The sequence below is a fragment of the Oncorhynchus kisutch genome, linkage group LG20 (assembly GCF_002021735.2).
Source record: "Oncorhynchus kisutch isolate 150728-3 linkage group LG20, Okis_V2, whole genome shotgun sequence".
In the NCBI taxonomy this organism is placed as follows: Eukaryota; Metazoa; Chordata; class Actinopteri; order Salmoniformes; family Salmonidae; genus Oncorhynchus; species Oncorhynchus kisutch.
The window spans coordinates 48,879,844-48,898,885 of record NC_034193.2 but is presented as its reverse complement, the minus strand read 5'-3'; the positions used below and the strand labels follow the sequence as shown (position 1 = coordinate 48,898,885).

At 46.5% G+C, this 19,042-nt stretch overlaps 2 protein-coding genes across 4 annotated transcripts in view; one reads left to right on the top strand and one right to left on the bottom strand.

The window, feature by feature from the left end:
- The window catches only part of LOC109880311 (girdin), a 34,155-nt gene extending 21,734 nt beyond the window's left edge, over positions 1–12,421 (top strand). Inside the window, exons 16-29 of one of the 3 annotated variants that reach the window (XM_031799575.1) lie at positions 1,757–1,883; positions 2,168–2,298; positions 2,553–2,691; positions 2,831–3,004; positions 3,316–3,477; positions 3,918–4,195; positions 4,553–4,696; positions 4,934–5,120; positions 5,846–5,991; positions 6,919–7,011; positions 7,183–7,415; positions 9,131–9,382; positions 9,682–9,747; positions 10,189–12,421. In XM_031799575.1, the coding sequence (XP_031655435.1) occupies positions 1,757–1,883; positions 2,168–2,298; positions 2,553–2,691; positions 2,831–3,004; positions 3,316–3,477; positions 3,918–4,195; positions 4,553–4,696; positions 4,934–5,120; positions 5,846–5,991; positions 6,919–7,011; positions 7,183–7,415; positions 9,131–9,382; positions 9,682–9,747; positions 10,189–11,369 (3,313 nt within the window). In that variant the 3' untranslated portion in view covers positions 11,370–12,421. Of the gene's footprint in view, positions 1–1,756; positions 1,884–2,167; positions 2,299–2,549; positions 2,692–2,830; positions 3,005–3,315; positions 3,478–3,917; positions 4,196–4,552; positions 4,697–4,933; positions 5,121–5,845; positions 5,992–6,918; positions 7,012–7,182; positions 7,416–9,130; positions 9,383–9,681; positions 9,748–10,188 lie in introns of all 3 variants that reach the window. The other 2 variants (XM_031799574.1, XM_031799576.1) reach the window with 2 other exon arrangements.
- Positions 12,422–13,153: 732 nt separating this feature from the next.
- On the bottom strand, positions 13,154–14,914 carry LOC116355423 (topoisomerase I damage affected protein 7-like). Its single transcript, XM_031799123.1, has 2 exons — positions 13,862–14,914; positions 13,154–13,731 (listed from the first exon to the last, which is right to left on the bottom strand). Exons 1-2 carry the CDS (start codon positions 14,912–14,914, stop codon positions 13,726–13,728), a joined length of 1,059 nt encoding a protein of 352 aa, XP_031654983.1. The 3' UTR covers positions 13,154–13,725.
- Between the last annotated feature and the right edge of the window lie 4,128 nt (positions 14,915–19,042).

Here is a 19,042-nt window from a genome sequence, read left to right as displayed (position 1 = left end):
TAGCAACGTCAGGGTTGTGGGTTTGATTCCCGCTAGGATCACATGTACAGTTGAAGTCGGAAGTTTACATACACCAAATACTTTTAAACTCAGTTTTTCACAATTCCTGACATTTAATCAGAGTAAATATTCCCTGTCTTAGGTCAGTTAGGATCACCACTTTATTTTAAGAATGTTAAATGTCAGAATAATAGTTGAAATAATTATTTATTTCAGCTTTTATTTATTTCATCACATTCCCAGTGGGTCAGAAGTTTGCATACACTCAATTAGTATTTGGTAGCATTGCCTTTAAATTGTTTAACTTGTGTCAAATGTTTCAGGTAGCCTTCCACAAGCTTCCCACAATAAGTTGGGTGAATTTTGGCCCATTCCTCCTGACAGAGCTGGTATAACTGAGTCAGGTTTGTAGGCCTCCTTGCTCGCACACACACATTTTCTATAGGATTGAGGTCAGGGCTTTGTGATGGCCACTCCAATACCTTGACTTTGTTGTACTAAGCCATTTTGCCACAACTGTGGAAGTATGCTTGGGGTCATTGTCCATTTGGAAGACCCATTTGCAACAAAGCTATAACTTCCTGACTGATGTCTTCAATATATCCACAGAATTTTCTTTCCTCATGATGCCATCTATTTTGTGAAGTGCACCAGTCCCTCCTGCAACAAAGCACCCCCACAACAAGTTGATGCTGCCACCCCCGTGCTTCACGGTTGAGATGGTGTTCTTCGGCTTGCAAGCCTCCCGCTTTTTCCTCCAAACGTAACGATGGTCATTATAGCCAAACAGTTCCATTTTTGTTTCATCAGACCAGAGGACATCTCTCCAAAAAGTACGATCTTTGTCCACATGTGCAGTTGCAAACCGTAGTCTGGCTTTTTTATGGCGGTTTTAGAGCAGTGGCTTCTTCCTTGCTCAGTGGCCTTTCAGGTTACGTCGATATAGGACTTGTTTTACTGTGGATATAGATACTTTTGTACCGGTTTCCTCCAGCATCTTCACAAGGTCCTTTGCTGTTGTTCTGGGATTCATTTGCACTTTTCGCACAAAAGTACATTCATCTCTAGGAGACAGAACGCATCTCCTTCCTGAGCGGTATGACGGCTGCGTGGTTCCATGGTGTTTATACTTGCGTACTATTGTTTGTACAGATGAACGTGGTACCTTCAGGCGTTTGGAAATTGCTCCCAAGGATGAACCAGATTTGTGCAGGTCTACAATCTTTTTTCTGAGGTCTTGGCTGATTTCTTTTGATTTTCCCATGATGTCAAGCAAAGAGGCACTGAGTTTGAAGGTAGGCCTTGAAATACATCCACAGGTACACCTCTAATTGACTCAAATGATGACAAATAGCTTCTAAAGCCATGACATAATTTTCTGGAATTTTCCAAGCTGTTTAAAGGCACAGTCAACTTAGTGTATGTAAACCTCTGACCCACTGGAATTGTGATACAGTGAATTATAAGTGAAATAATCTGTTTGTAAACCATTTTTTGAAAAATTACTTTTGTCATGCTCAAAGTAAATGTCCTTACCGACTTGCCAAAACAAGAATTTGTTAACAAGAAATTGGTGGAGTGGTTGAAAAACAAGTTTTAATGACTCCAACCAAGTGTATGTAAACTTCCGACTTCAACTGTATAAAAAAGTATATATATCTCATATACAATATACAAAAATGTGTGCCCTGTACTGTAAATTGCTTTGGATTAAAGCATCTGATAAATGGTTTATATTTCTATGAAATGATAACAGGGGGATGGGGAAGGAGGTGGAGAGGCTGAAGGAGGTGGAGGAGAGGGTCAAGGGGCTGGAGAGGGATAACAGAGAGCTGGCCAAGCAGGGAGCGATCAACCAGAGGGCCCTGGTCACCCTGAGAGAGGTGAAGCCACTCAGATCAGCATTAGCTTCTTATGTGTGATACTCATGTATTTCAGTGTGCCTGACATGACAGATTTGTACGTTTCCTTATGGAAAGATCAAGTTAAGCGAGCTTGAAGTCGTGGAGATTTAGATCACATGTCATGAATATATATATATATCAATTGTGTTTGATTTAACAGCTCTCTGATAAGGAGGTAATTGATAAATAAGTAATTGGTCACAAGAGCTTTACATGGCAGCAAGAGGAGTCACTGAACTGAAATGACCGTTGTTCCTCTGTAGGAGTTGGTGAGTGACAAGCTGAAGACCCAGCAGAGGGAGAATGAGCTGGAGAGGCTGGCCCACGAGCTGGAGATGAGAGTCCTCAACCAGGACACGTCACCACAGAGTGACGAGGAAACTCCAGACAACAGGTAAAACACTGGACACAGCGAGGTTCATGCAACTGATTTAGTCTACCCCCCACAAACCAGGTTGGGTGATAGTTACACAAATCTTCAATCAAGTTTGTGAATGGCTGTTTTATACACACAACAATAGATTGGTGAGTTATTTCTCAAGGAAATCAATTATAATCAGTGACAAAACACAGAAAAATATGTCTACTTTTCCCTCCCCCACGTGTTGTTCTAAATCCCCATTTATTTTATTTCTCTCTCCCCAGTAGGTTCAAGATGTTGGAGTCTGAGCTGGAGTCGTCTCTGAAGAGGTCCCTGCAGATCAAAGAAGACAAGATGGCTGCCGTTGAGGCTCGTCTGCAGGAGTCCTCCACCCTCAACCAGCAGCTACGTCAAGAGCTCAAGACTGTGAGTCTGGCCTAAAGTTCCTCGGTTTCAAAGGGAAACTATACCGTGTCTACATTCATTCACTTTTACATTGGAATTCTTTGTCAAAGCATATTGAAGTCCGAAGTTGAAAAATGGCCTCGATCTTGACCCCCTACAGGTACGTCTGAACTACGAAGCCCTGCTGCAGAGGGAGGAGGAGGAGCATGCGGCCTGTAGCCCCACCCCTCAGAGGGAGAGTGACAGGGCGGTAAGCGAATGGCAGTGGGAGAGCCAGGAGGCCACCAGGGAGCTGCTGAGGGTCAAGGACCGCCTCATCGAGGTGGAGAGGAACGTGAGTGGAGAACTTTATGTCATCATGTTGTGACTAAGCACTAAATTTGATGCTCTTATTTCAATTTTTATATTTTCTGAAATGCATCTGACTTTGTTGTAAGGCCTCCCAATAATGACTATGGGATGATAGAACTCAAATCTACTTTACATTTTAGTCATTTAGCAGAAGCTTCATTATTTCATTACATTACATTGCCACGTTAATACAAATGTTATCCATCTCAACCATACTGTTACTATGGATCAACACCAGCTTCACATTTTTTCTATGTTTTATTGACTTGTCCCTCTTTTCCTCCCCTACTGCAGAATGCCACACTGCAGGCAGAGCGTCAGGCACTGCAGGTCCAGCTCAGACAGCTGGAGACCCAGTCAGACGGCCTGCAGGCTCAGATCCTGGCCCTGCAGAGACAGACCGCCTCCCTGCAGGAGAACAACACGGCTCTCCAGACACACAACGCTAACCTGCAGGTTAGAGGAGCGACATTCCTGATATACTAATATACTCCTAGTATACTGATAAGATACTCAAAATACAGAAATACCCACACACTGATTTAATGCTTCCAAAATATGAACTTTTATTTAGAAATTAGTACTTTTATTTTGAAGTTAAATCTGTGTGCAGATTTCCATTCTGCATTGGATTCATCTTGTTTTTATACCTAGGACAGACCCCACTCAAGTTGCCTCCTATAATGCCATTCTAGTAGAACCTGATACTGTAAGGCTGGTGTTACATGAAGCAGTTTGAATGCAACTTTAGTTGATTTGTTAAATGTGAACCACTTCCTATAGAGTCCTTTCATACATGGTATGAGTAGTATTTCATCTTATACAGTATAAACTCATACCTTTGAATTACAACCTTTTCATGCATAATAATCATCTCCACGCCTATCCATCCACAGGTGGAGAAGTCCACTCTGAACTCCCAGAGTGCATCACTCCTGGCCCAGAACGCTCAGCTCCAATGCCAACAATCCAGCACCGAGGGTGATAAGGAGGTGGCCATGCGTGAGCGCGAGGAGCTGCGCGGCGTGCACGACCAGCTCCTGAGGGACCACGAGAGGCTGGCGGCGCTGCACGAGAGACAAGCCATGGACTACGAGGCCCTGATGGGGAAACACGGTTCTCTGAAGAACGCCCACCGCACTCTGGAGCTGGAGCATAGAACGCTGGAGGACAGGTAGAGGAAGGGGACCAGAGGCCATTCTGATTCTGGCATGGTTCATGTTATACAATTTGAATGCTTGAGTAATGGTTGCTTAAATTCCACCTCTCAACATAAAAGCACTTTTTTTTTTGTGTGTAGCTATGTTATGTTCTCGTGCAACAATGAGGATATCTGTTGTGCCACCAAGTCAAATGGATCTTGAAAAATCATGTGGATTTTAGAACTAGAGCATATAGGTTCTACCCGTTCATATTTTATCAAAGACACTCATCAATGGCTGTGACACTCATTTCCCATCCATGCAACAACAACGAAAACAGCAACCGAGGGGAAAGCTCTCTAAGTAACCACGATGGTGTGTTGCTGTAGGTACAAAACCCTGCTGCAGCAGAAGGCCAAACTAGCGGGTCTGGAGAAGGCTCTGAGAGAGGAGCAGGACAAGATGTCTGTGGAGAAGGAGCAGCACAGGACCACCGCCTCAGAGTGTCGACAGCTCCGGGATGAGAAGGACTGGTGAGGGGCGCACATAGCATAACATACACACACAGCATCTCCTAAAGATGACAAAGACTCCCTCTACACACAGCATAGCTCACCACACACATAAGCTCACAATAAAGATAGTTACAGGCCGATAGCTTTTACCTAGAATTCAGAGAACTTTGCTTGTCTAACTGTCGTTCTTATCAATATGTTTTCGCCTTACTTTGTCAGAGGGTTTCTTCTATGTATATTTCTATGTGCCTCCAGGCTGAACCAGACATACCGTCAGCTGTTGAAGGATCAGGAGGAGCTCCAGGCGGACCATAAGAACATGAAGACCCTGCTGAACAGCACCAAGCTGGAGCAGACCAAGCTCGAGTCCGACTTCAACAAGCTCAGAGAGCAGTACCAACAGATAGACATCACCAGCACCAAGCTTACCAACCAGTGTGAGGTATGAAGGATATATTTAAGCAATAAAGCTCGAGGGGGTGTGGTAAATTACCAATATACCCACGGCTAAGGGCTCTTTCAAAGCATGACACAACGTGGAGTGCCTTGATACAGCCCTTAGCAGTGATATATTGGCCATATACCACAAACTCCCGAGGTGCCTTATTGCTATTATAAACTGGTTACAAACGTAATTAGACCAGTAAAATACCCGTGAAATGGGGTCTGATGTACCACAGCTGTCAGTCAATCAAAGTTCAGGGCTCGAACCACCCAGTTTCTAATAATACTTTCCCCATCCAGGTTAATTTGAGTTATAATTAAAAATATATTTACCTAAAAGAATCCATTTCAATCAATCAAAACTAAAAAAATCCAATATTCTGTACAGTTGAAGGTGTTGTTGATCGTATTGTAATGAAACAGTCGGGGAGTGCGGCTCAAACCCTCCACCTTCTGACCCGAAGCCCAGTGCGCCATGGACTGTGCCACAGAAGAATGCTCGTGTGGCAAAGTCGATTCTCCACCCTTATTAACCCAGGGTCGTTACAGCATTGCTGGCAAAGTAATTGGATTCTATATTCCCCAAGCACTATACGAAGAGGCTATGTGAAGATATATGCATTCGCATTTGCTCTCAAAGCAGTTTTAGTGCCAGATTGATGTGTTGTAGTGATTCTATCATTAAAGAAGTCATTGACATATACTATGTGCTCTTGTGTCTAGCTGCTGAGTCAGTTGAAGGGGAACCTGGAGGAGGAGAACCGGCACCTGCTGGACCAGATCCAGACCCTGATGCTGCAGAACCGCACCCTGCTAGAACAGACCATGGAGAGCAAGGACCTGTTCCACGTAGAACAGAGACAGCACATGTAAGGAACCCGTCTATCTGGCTGAAGGCCGAGTTGTAGAGCTTTAACCCCTTGCAATCCAACTTGCGGTTAATGGACTGAATTAGAAGTTAACTGAACCAAGTGAAATAGATGTTCCACCACAAGCAGCAGACTCTGTACAGTATATCTACAGTATATAAGAGCAGAGTTTGTACAATAGTAGCTACAGCCACAGTATAGTTCTTCTCATAATGATCGACTTATGGAATGTATTCACATTATGCTAAAACAATGGGCTTCACATAGGACACAAGGCATTCCAGAGCAGCACAAAACAAAAGGCATTGATTCAGCTATAGCGCACCGTTGCACCAAAAACACAGTGCATCCCATCATATTTGGAGCACCAAAACCACTGGGCCTCTGAGTTTGACAGAGCATGGATTATTGATGTCGTCTGCCATCTGTAGTGCCAGTTTAGAAAAAAAAGTTGACTGACCTAAAAAAAAATCCTCTCTCTCTGCTAGCGTCAACATTGGCCTATATGGAATAAATCTCCCCCATTTTGAGTTTATCTTCTGGACATATGGGGCATACTAAGCTATGTGTAATATGTATGGAAATATAACATTCACATTCTTTTCACTTGGGTCGTATTCATTGCGGCATACAACGGAAAACGCTTTGCAACGGGAAATGGAAATGAGAGTTCCTTATTGGACGAGTACATGTAGTCCCTCACTGTTTCAGTCCATTTTCTTTCCGTTTGCTGCCTAATAAATACGACCTTGGGGTTTGATGGTGTTTAAAGGTGCCAGGTGCGACAGTGTGACGGTTGAGACAGTTCAGTCAGAGTTTATTCCGAGACGTAAACACACCAGCCATCTTTGCAGCAGCGACACCTCTTCTGTTGATGCTACCTCTCTGTGTGAAACACAGTGTTTTTCTCTCTCTCCTCTCTCTCAGAGACAAGCTGAATGAGCTGAGGAGACAGAAGGAGAAGTTGGAGGAGAAGATCATGGACCAGTATAAGTTCTATGACCCCTCACCCCCACGGAGGTACAGTGCCGTTTGGAGAGGAAATCAATTCACTTTGACAGTGACAAAATGTATTAGTTTGGATACTGTATTAGTTAGTTTTACCTGTTTATTTTTAAGACAATTTTCCCATCAGGGACTAAGTTCATCCTATTCTATATCGATTTGAACATATCTATTATATTTCCCGAGGCGTGGGAACTGGATCGCCCTGAAGATGAGGAAGCTGATGAAGCCGAGGAGCCGCGAGCGTTGTGGCCCCGCCTCCTCTTCTGACCACCATCGCTCCCTCACCCCCACACGCTCCGGCTCCTTCGAGGCCCTCCCGCCCACCTCCCCCTCTGCTTCCTGTTGCCAGGACAACGGCTCCTTCGTGGGTTCGGACGGCTCGGGTGGGTCCACCACTTCCCCCCGGAGGAGCAGCAGTGAGTATGACCTCCTTATCCCGTCCCATTGGTCCCGTCTGAGAGCCCTGATAGGCCAGTCAGAAACGGGCTGTCCAATCACGCTCCGCCATCACCGCAGGCCCACCCACCCTGCTACGAGCTATAGGCCAAGAAGAGAGAGCGACAGCTAGGCCCCTTCCCCCGCCACGGCCGACCCCGCAGCCACGGTCATCAGGGATAGAACAGAAAGATTTGGGCGGAGCCAGTTACTGCAGGGAACCTCCCCCAGCCACCACTGATTGGACAGGGAGACAGAAGTCACTCAATTGCTACATCTTTATTTGACGGCCCTACAAGACAGACTCTTCCTATTTGTATCAAGATAGAACCGCCTCCCAGGCTCTTTACACAGAGATCTATGAGAAGGAATAAAAATAATCTGTTGGAAGCTCATCTGTTGCTGTGCCATTGTGTAGGATTCTCCTGGGTAGGAAATCATCATACACACTTGACTTCTGAAGTGGTAAGATGTAAGGCCGCTCTGTCTGTATCTACCCTGTATAGCAGGATAACTCACCTCTGACCCTACGAGGTCCGGAGCATGCTGGTTTTCTGTTCTACATAGTAATTAATTGCACACACCTGGTGTCCCAGGTCTAAATCAGTCCCTGATTAGAGGGGAACAATTAAAAAATGCAGTGGAACTGGCTTGGAGGTCCAGAGTGTAGTTTGAGGGCTGTGTAGTATACGTGGGTTTCTATGACAGTGTATGCAGAAACACTTGTTACTTAGTGTTGCACTACGGATGTGTCTGCATGGTTCTTTATGTGGATCCTTCCCTCAATAAGGCCAAACTCGTGTTTTGTCTATTTCTGTCTATCCCCATGTCTGTTTTGTGTGTGTTAACGTGTTCTCTCCGCCCCCCCCCCCTTCATCCTCCCCTGTTTCTCCCTCCCCTGTCCCTTGTTGTCCCACACTGTGAAGTGTCCACTCTGAAAATCTTTCCCCTTATGAGGAACAGACTGAAGGATAAGGACAAAGTCAAGTCCCTCTTTCGTCGTTCCGTGTGTAAGAAACATGATGGGTCGATGTCTCGTGACTACCTCATCTTGGCTGCGACCTGCCTATTTTCTCATCATTAGCGAACAATTAGCCTGGGTCCCAGATCTGTTTGTGCCGTCTTCCCAACTTCTTAGGATTGACAAATCCATACGAAGTTGGCAAGACAGCACAAACAGATCTGGGACCCAGGCTAGTGAACAATGCTTTACCTTATTCTTTAGTCTACCATTGTTTTAATGAATGCAGCAGAAATCCTCAGAGACAATACTCTTGGAATTACGTGTAGAGTTCTGCAGTGTGCAGCTTGGCATCCTTCCTATGATTGAGTTCAGCCATAATATTGCTATATATTGCAATTTTGATACCCATACCCACTCTTTCTCGCTGTTAGCATAAGCATCCACCACTCTTCTGTTCTCCATGCCGTCCCACGTGGTCAGGGGAATGCTGCATTGCAGAACACTGGTACTGCAGAATGTTTTTGTTTCTCAGGACCACATTGCTGGAAGGCAGGAAGACTCTGACGGAGGTTGTGAGGCTAAAACCGTAGTTATTGATCAACGTCATTCTTTACAAGTGAAGCGTGTAGAATCTTCTCTCCTTTGAATGAAAGACAGGAAGGGAAAGAAAATATAGGACTTCCCCATTAACCAGAGGCAACTCAAGTCATCTCTCTCCACCTCCACCCCTAGCCCCAGCCCTGAATGACCTGGACAAACTGAATGACTTGGTGTACCCCTCAACACTGTCTGAGGACCCTGAGCAGCTAGAGGGGTCAGGGGTCACAAATGACAGATCCAGGAAGGAGTCTATGACCTCATCCATGAGCGACTCCATCTTGTCCATCATCAACCATCAACACCAGCCCACCACCACTCCTTTGTTTTATCCCACCACCACTGCTGCTGCCGCTGCCACTGATGGCAATGAGCGATGTTTGACAGGTAGAGTGATTCCACCATCCATATTACGTCCTTCCATTTGACATCTTCATCAGCTATCTGCTAGTTTTAAGAATCATGCTACAAGGGTACATTTGCCAAGGGGTTTGAGCTACAACGTCTCTATAGGGATTGTGTTGCTTCCTACATCTGCAATTCCGTTTGTTTGAATGAACACTACCACTTCCCATATGCTTCTCTTGCTTTTAACCTGACCAGTTTGACCGCAACACCCCCTCGCTCCTGGATACCCCATACAGTGTTGTCTCATTTTCTGTCCCCTGCCATTTTGTGTTGCACAGACAAGGATTGTAATGACAGTGCTGTGGCAGCTGACTTTGACGACGGGGATGAACTACAAAACCGCGGTAAACAACATCCCGCTAACTCATTATTTGAGGGTTCCCAAATGGCACCCTGTTCAATACACAGTGCACTACTTTTGACCAGAGCCCTATAAAGAGAATAGGGTGTCATTTGGGATGCAGACTAATGTATGCAGGTGTATAAGGAGTTCACATGAAGAATAAATCAATATCTGTTACCATGGCCTTTTTTCAAGTGAATCTCTTATTTTGCTCAAAGTAGGCATTAGTCTGAACAGCTTGATAATACTGCCCTCTATAGGCATAAACAATGGTACATGCATTTACTAGCTTGTATTGTCATTTATGCTATGTTTATTTGACATGAAAAGTGTTTATAATACATTGTGAAAATGCATACATTTCCAGACAGTTGTAATCAAGAGTGTAGCCTGCTATTGGTGTAACCTAAAGCGACGTTCTCTCCATCTGCGGTTCCCCCAGGTCTGAATGGCGTGCCGAGCCGTGCCCAGAGCCAGAGCAGTGGAGAGTTCAGCCTCAGCCTAGACAACGAACCCTGGTCCAACGGCAGTAGCCCGGTCCAGCCGCCTCCGTCATCCCGCCGCTCCTCTTCCTCCTGCCTTCCGCCTAGCGATACCTCCACCCCCCGACACACACGGCAGAACCCCTCGCCAACCACACACACACAGCAGCGATCCACTTCCTTAACACACACCAGCAGCAACAAACACAGAGAGAGGGTAGGAGTTAAGAACTCCTCACCTATTGCCATAGCAAACACCCAGGGTTCAGTTCCCTGTAGGGGGAGGGAGGTGGGTAGCACCCAGGACCCCTGGCCCAGAAGGAGTGTCCTCAGGAGGTGCGCCAGCGGCAGCAGAGCCCCCCAGCGCCCTTCCGATGGGAATGTCCCCAAAACAGCCGTACTACGTCGAACTGGATTAGGTCTGAACAAAGCTCCAGAGACCACCAGCACCCGAGCCTCAGCCATGTCCCCGACCACGGTGCTCTACGTCCAGGGTGAATCTTCCTCGGTGTCTGGGTGTCTCAACTGTTTCTCCACCCCGTTGGGGAAGGAGGTGCGTCTGAGAGGGCCATGGTCTCCTGCCTCTCTACCCCGGGCCAGTAGCGTCATCTCAACAGCCGAGGGTTCCTCGCGACGATCCAGTGTCAACAGTGACTCTAGGGTGATGGCGAAGGTAGATCCCTTACCTATCATAGAATCTGATGGGAGCCCGAATCAGGAGACGGACACGGTTAATCAGAATCAGAACAAGCAGAACAATCCAGAAGAACGAGACACTGATAATCAACCACCACCACCGAACAAACCCCCCAGAGACCCAGCGGTAGCCACCGATCGACCCAAATCCACCTGCCAGGAATCCCTCTTCGGTGGCACCCCGTTCAACCTAGACTCTGTCTTCTCAGACACTATCTTTAGCGAGTCGGTAGTCACCACCACTACTAGTAACAACAGCAATAATAACGATAAGAACCATACTTTCCTCTATCTGAACCCAGAACTGGAGCGTAACATCAGTTTCCCACCCCTGAGTCCGGAGTCCACTAACGGCACGGCACTGGGACGCATGGACAATGTACATAGCCAAAATGGAGGACAAGAAGACTGTGAGAGTAATACTGTGGAAATCACTCCGTGCTGATTGCTGATGACAAGCAGTTTGTAGTTGCATGTATACGGTCCTGTATTGAGTTCTGCAATAGAAACAGGGAGTTGTGGATGTCAGTACCAACATAGTACCAACGTAGAACTAATCATTACCAATGTAATACCAACATGGTTTAAAATAGATGCAAACATAATTATTTCCTTTTGTGTTGATGCAATAACTGTTCTTCTTCTTATAGGTGCTTTTGAAGTAGTGATGTTTTGGTTTTAGGCATTTTTCACAAGTCATTATAACTCTGTGTTATACAGTATTATAAGATCTCTGTTTTGGGGCAGAGATTATAGACTGTATATAATGATAAGATGAACTGAAAACATACAAAGACACATTCACATACTATACTTGTTTCTCTAATGTACAGATTTTTTATATTTAGTCCAAATGAAGATGTAAATAGAATGTACTTTTAGGGAATAAGTTGTTGTTTTCAAAAAAGCACATTGACAATCTTCCTTTGTTGTTTGACAAAAGTTTTCAGTATTATGTTTTTATTAGTATTTATAAGCCTGTGTTGATATTTGTGTTTTAATTTGTGTTTATAGGCCACGTCAATCTACAAATGCTTAAACTCCCTATTCATATGTACTTTTTGTTGTCCTATACAGTAGATCTAGTTATACACATAAATCCTTCAACCGAAAAGCCATAGCTCTCTGTCCAGAGTGTTGATATCACATACAGACTAGTAGACAACATGTACATTACATTACCATGTTAGTTCAGAATGTTGGACATTACAGTGAACTTATAATAACAAACACAATCAGTAATCATCTGATTAGGAAAAACGCACCAATATGGTTCTTCGGTCGTGTGTCATGTCACATATCATATCATGTGTCGTGTCATGTGGGGACTGAGTTTTGTTTGGTTTGTTTATTTGTTTGCTTTTCATTGTCTCTGCTTCATTGTCTCTGCTAAAATCAGATACTGAGATTGTCCTCAGTGAAGATGGAACCTTGTAAATGTGTGCAGGGACTTCAGGAGCCACCGTTGAATAAAGCCCTTTTCATTCCTTTAATATATTACGTTGAGTCTGTTTTCATTTCTGATTCTAGAAGTAATGAGTGAGAACGCATGTCCTTCTCAAGAAAATGTGCAGACAAAAATATAAACACAACATGCAACAATTTGAAAGATTTTACTGAGGTGCAGTTCACACAAGGAAATAAAACAATTGAAATAAATTCATTAGGTCCTGGGCAGGGGTGCTGCCATGGGAGGGCCTTGGATGGCATAGGCCCACCCACCTGGCAGCCAGACCCACCCCCTGGGGAGCTAGGCCCAGCCAATCAGAATGAGTTTTTCCCTACAAATGGGCTTTATTACAGACAGAAATACTCCTCAGCCCCTGGTGTGGTCTGCCAAATTCGCTAAAACCACATTGGAAACAGTTTATGGTAAAGAAATGAACATTGAATTCTCTAGCAACGGCTCTGGTGAACATTTCCGCAGTCAGCATGCCAATTGCACGCTCCCTCAAAACTTCCGACATCTGTGGCATTGTGTTGTGTGACAAAACTGCTCATTTTAAAGTGGCCTCTTCTTTTCCCCAGTACAAGATGCACCTGTGTAATGATCATGCAGTTTAATAGGCTTCTTGATATGCCACACTTGGTAGGTGGATGGATTATCTTGGCAAAGGAGAAATGCTCACTAACAGGGATGTAAACACAACATTTGAGAGAAATAACCTTTTTGTACATATGGAACACTTCTGGGATTTTATTTCAGCTCATGAAACATGGGACCAACACTTTACATGTTGCGCTAATATTTTTGTTCAGTGTAGTTACATTGTAACCGAATGTCAGCAAAAGTTTTCAGTTTTTCTGCATTTGTTGTTGAATTCTACGATATTTGATGATAAATCTAGATGTGTAACATGAGTGACCCTCATTAGAGATGTATTGTGGTTTTAATGAAGATCCAAAACAACTTCAAATAAAATTCTACAAAATTTACTGAAGATAGAAATGGATGGGGTGGGGGCTTGGGGATCAGGGTTGGGGTCAATTCATTTTCAATTCAGTCAATTCAGTAAGTAAACTGAAATTCCAATAGCAATTCAAATTTACCTCATTGCCTCCTATGAGAAACAATTGGAATTGGAATTTCAGTTGACTTGCTGAATTGACTGAATTGATCTGGAATTCACCTCAACCCTGGTAGGGTTTGGTGTGGGGGAGAGGGGCAGGGGTGTAGGTGGTGTTGAGGAGAAACAGAAGCATCATTCTGGATGCCTTCAGCAGTGAGTGAGTGTCCTCAGTGGGTGACTTCAGCATTGAGGCGGTCAACCAAGTGAACGTGCTCCTTCTTTGATGCCACTTTAAGCCTGAAAAACAGACAAGTAGACAATAGAGAAAAATATTTTAAAGACAACCATTAACAAAGGATATTAGTATAACAATAGTTAAGAAATTATAACATATTATAGTACAAAAGACTATTTAAGTATTACTGACAGGCATCCTGTTCTTTCTTGTGAACAGTCTCCGTAGAGATGAGATGAATCCACCCCTTGTTTTCTTCTGATTGGCTACAGCAGTGGATGAAACAATATGGCCATTAGCGGTAGAGGTAGACATTTTCTCAGCAGAGTGCTCCAGGCTGGTAGCAATAGCATCAACTTCATGGACCGAAGCATTGCCACTCTCGGATGAAAACATAGAAATAGTGATGACTAGTCTACTTCTCTTGGTTGAGACATCAGCCACATGGACCTCAAGTTGGTTGGAGTCTCTCAGTGTGGAATCATCACGATCCTTCACTCTAGCGTCACTGCTGGACAGAACCTGAGACACTAGGCCTGCAGCAGACTGGATCAGGTCATTCTCCATGATGGCAACACTGGTAGACAGAACCTGAGACACTAGGCCTGCAGCAGACTGGATCAAGTCATTCTCCACGATGGAAACACTGGTGGACAGAACCTGAGACACTAGGCCTGCAGCAGACTGGATCAGGTCATTCTCCACGATGAAAACACTGGTAGACAGAACCTGAGACACTAGGCCTGCAGCAGACTGGATCAGGTCATTCTCCACGATGGAAACACTGGTGGACAGAACCAGAAACACTAGGCCTGCAGCAGACTGGATCAGGTTGTCTTCCTCGATGGAAACACTGGTGGACAGAACCTGAGACACTAGGCCTGCAGCAGACTGGATCAGGTAATTCTCCACGATGGCAACACTGGTGGACAGAACTTGAGACACTAGGCCTGCAGCAGACTGGATCAGGTTGTCTTCCTCGATGGAAACACTGGTGGACAGAACCTGAGGAGTCTGCAGGAGTGTCAGTGGATCCCACTCATCCAGGAAGAAGCTCTCGACAGAAGGGAAGCTTCTTCCTTTCAGAGCTGGGGGAATGTAAGGGGTGTACCCAACAGTCCAGAGCAGAGAGCTGTTGATGGTATTCTCGTAGTGGTACTTGTCACCAAGTACCTCTGCAAAGCTCTGAACAATGTTCTGACTCTCTGACTCTGGACCACCAAGGGCATTGAGTTGGGTCACCATTGACATCCACCCTGAAAGAAACACCAACACAGGGTTAACTAAACTGATTTCAGCATTACAAGCAAGGGATATTCTTCATTGCATTCTTCATATTCTTCATGCATCCCAATAACATCTCATTTCTGCTGAAGTGTGCACTCATTCACCACTTCCCACAAATCTAAAAACATTGGCTAGTATGGGCTAGGTAGAGTTTTAGCCATATTTAATATACCAGTCATTTCCTTTCAAATCAGTAAAGGGAAGTGAACAAGTGCACATTTTGGGTGGAAGGAGAGATAATTGGGACATAAAGTATTTTCATTGGCCAAAATAAAACCATTGTCAGCTGGAAAACTTCATTTCGCATGGTTACATTGTTTGGTAACTAACAACAAACCCCTAAAGCCGTATCTTATATGTTGTTTTTATTTCCTTTCCAGTAGGAATTACACCTTCAATTAATATGTGTATTTAAAGACGGAAATGTATGTTATTGTTCATACCTGAATTGACTTCGTTGTCCTTAATGGAACAACGTCTGTCTTCAGGGAAGATGAATGAAAAGCTTGCCATAATAATACTGTCTCTCTCGTTGTTTGTCGATCAAGAACTGACGATTTATTGAGAGTTCTGGACATATCTCTTGGGTTCTGGAGTTCCATGTGAAGCGTCGGCATTGTGACCCTCTCGGTCGCATAGAGATGGAACACGTCATTGCACATTGTTTCGAATCAGAATGAAATTCTAATTCGCTTTACCACAAGCTATAGCCATAAACAAAATGTAAACAGGTTTAATTTCTTATTTTTAATTGATTATAAAATATAGAGTAAGCTAGTGTCATAACACCATAACAACGTTTATGCATTACTGCAAAGAGACCCTGCGTAAAAGCGCAGGACGTGCGCACTGTCACAGAAATGAGTGTCCTCAGCCCTGCACTTTTCCTCACCTGGGCAGTGTAGGCGTACTCGCGCCTATATTCATTTTGCCCTATCTCGCCAGTTCAGTGCCTTGTACACACACTTGCACATGTGTACAAAGCACTCAGAAAACAATTTAAAAAATCACCATATTCGACTATTGAGTGAAATAGAGCTCTCAGAAAAGGATGCTACGAATAGAGAATTTAAAGAACTGTACAGGCAGTCTTCTATTACAATACACGGCTCTGGCTTTCGGCATTATATGTTGGTTAGACAAACAGAAGGACAATTTGATATAGCTTGAGTCCTATTGTCTGTTACTTATCAAACAAAACTGACATTCACCAAGAACAATCAGAAAATACTATTATTTTTGACGAAGGCTCAATACTTTCTGCCAATTCAATGGTATATGACTGAGGCTCCACACACATGTGTAGTAGAGTATTTGTTCAGGTAACATTGTACTGTGATATATATGAACATTAGAGAGGCTGCAGTGTGGAGCCAGTCGTTTTCCCCGAGTTGTCCACTCACTGCTGATGATGTAACAGAGCATCTACATGATGTAGCCAGCACAACATTTCAGGTTTCAGGTTTCAATTTCAATACCATGACTCAGTCATGTCTCAAAGGAGATCACCGCAATAATAAACGAACCCTGGTCCAACGGCAGTAGCCCTGTCCAGCCGCTTCCGTCATTCCGCCGCTCCTCTTCTATAGGCTGTTTTGGTTTTCACATTACGTTTATTGTTTTGTAGTGTTTGTGTTATTTCGTGTTTACTTTTGTTTGATTAAAAATGGATCGCAATCTACACGCTGCGTTTTGGTCCGACTCTCCTTCACCACACCTAGAAAACCGTTACAGAATCACCCACCACCAACGGACCAAGCAGCTTGTTAACAGGCAGGAGCCACAGGAGAGGCAACAGAGGCAGCAGCAGCAGGAGCAGCAGCAGCTGCAGTGGGAGAGGCTGCACCACCTGGAGAAATGGACATGGGAGGAAGAACTGGACGGTAAAGGACCCTGGGCTCAGCCTGGAGAATATCGCCGCCCCAAGGAAGAACTGGAGGCGGCGAAAGCTGAGAGGCGCAGATATGAGGAGGCAGCACGGCGTAGCGGATGGAAGCCTGAGAATCAGCCCCAAAAATGTATTGGGGGGGGCTCAGGGAGAGTGTGGCAGTCAGGAGTCAGACCTGAGCCAACTCTCCCTGTTTATCGTGAGGAGCCAAGGAGGAGACCAGAACCAGAGCCGGTGTTGGAGGTGAGCGAAACAGAGACTGGGGAAATTGGAGGAGAGAGAAATGAGGGAGTTGCTGTGTTGGTGCTTTTTGCATGGAATTCGCCCGACGGAACGTTTTGGGGATTTGATGGCACCTGGGTTAGCGCTCCATACTCGTCCTTAGGTGCGCGTTAGTCGGCTGGTGAAGTTGGTGCCAGCCTCACGCACCAGGCCTCCTGTGCACATCCCTAGCCTTGCACGTCCTGTGCCAACACTGCTCTCAAGATTTCCAGTACGCCTACACGGTCTAGCCCATCCTGTGCCACCTCCATACTCCAGTCCTCCGGTAGCAGCTCCCCGCACCAGGCTTCCTGTGCGTGTCCTCGATCCAGTTCCAGCACCACGCACCAGGCCTTCAGTGCGCCTCGCCTGTTCAGCGCAGCCAGCGCTTTTCTCCTCTCCTGCGCTGCTGGAGTCTCCCGCCTGTTTAGCGCAGCCAGAGCCTTTCTCCTCTACAGCGCTGCCGGAGCCTCCCGCCTGTTCAGCGCAGCCAGAGCCTTCCTCCTCTACAGCGCTGCCGGGGCCTCCCGCCTGTTTAGCGCAGCCAGAGCCTTTCTCCTCTCCTGCGCTGACGGAGTCTCCCGCCTGTTCAGCGCAGCCAGAGCTGTCAGCCCGCATGGAGCAGCCAGAGCTGCCAGCCCGCATGGAGCAGCCAGAGCTGCCAGCCCGCATGGAGCAGCCAGAGCTGCCAGTCCGCATGGAGCAGCCAGAGCTGTCAGTCCGCATGGAGCAGCCAGAGCTGTCAGTCCGCATGGAGCAGCCAGAGCTGTCAGTCCGCATGGAGCAGCCAGAGCTGTCAGTCCGCATGGAGCAGCCAGAGCTGTCAGTCCGCATGGAGCAGCCAGAGCTGTCAGTCCGCATGGAGCAGCCAGAGCTGTCAGTCTGCATGGAGCAGCCAGAGCTGTCAGTCTGCATGGAGCAGCCAGAGCTGTCAGTCTGCATGGAGCAGCCAGAGATGTCCGTCTGCATGGAGCAGCCAGATATGTCCGTCTGCATGGAGCAGCCAGAGATGTCAGTCTGCATGGAGCAGCCAGAGATGTCAGTCTGCATGGAGCAGCCAGAGCTGCCAGTCTGCATGGAGCTGCCAGTCTGCAAGGAGCAGCCAGAGCTGTCAGTCTACATGAAGCAGCCAGAGCTGTCAGTCTGCAAGGAGCTGTCAGTCTGCAAGGAGCCGCCAGTCTGCCCAGCGCCGCCAGTGCCGCCACTCTGCCAAGTGCCGCCAGTCTGCCCAGCGTTGCCAGTCTGCCCAGCGTCGCCAGTCTGCCCAGCGTCGCCAGTCTGCCCAGCGCCGCCAGTCTGCCCAGCGTCGCCAGTCTGTCAGGATCAGTTAGATCCACCAGTCAGCCAGGATCCGCCAGAAGTGCCAGTCGGCCAGGATCTGCCAGTAGTGCCAGTCGGCCAGGATCTGCCAGTCGGCCAGGATCTGCCAGTCGGCCAGGATCTGCCAGTCGGCCAGGATCTGCCAGTCGGCCAGGATCCGCCAGTCAGCCAGGATCCACCAGTCTTCCAGGATCCGCCAGAGGTGCCAGTCGGCCAGGATCTGCCAGTAGTGCCAGTCGGCCAGGATCCGCCAGTCAGCCAGGATCCACCAGTCAGCCAGGATCTGCCAGATCTGCTAGTCAGCCAGGATCCGCCAGTCAGCCAGGATCTGCCGGAACCACCAGCCAGCCAGGATCTGGTAGATTCATCAACCTGCCTGAGCTTCTTCTCACTCCCGAGCTTTCTCTCACTCCCGAGCTTCCCCTCACTCCCGAGCTTCCCCTCACTCCCGAGCTTCCCCTCAGTCCCGAGCTGTCCTTCAGTCCAGTGGGGTTCTGGGTGAGGACTACTAGGCCATGGTCGGCGGCGAGGGTGGTCTATCCAGGGACGCGAGGAGAGGGGACTAAGACATTGACTGAGTGGGTTCCACGTCCCGCGCCGGAGCCGCCACCATGGAC

What these genes read in the sequence shown, in the direction of transcription:
- LOC116355423 (XM_031799123.1), bottom strand. Translation starts at nt 14,914, where the DNA reads ATGGTGACCCAACTCAATGCCCTTGGTGGTCCAGAGTCAGAGAGTCAG.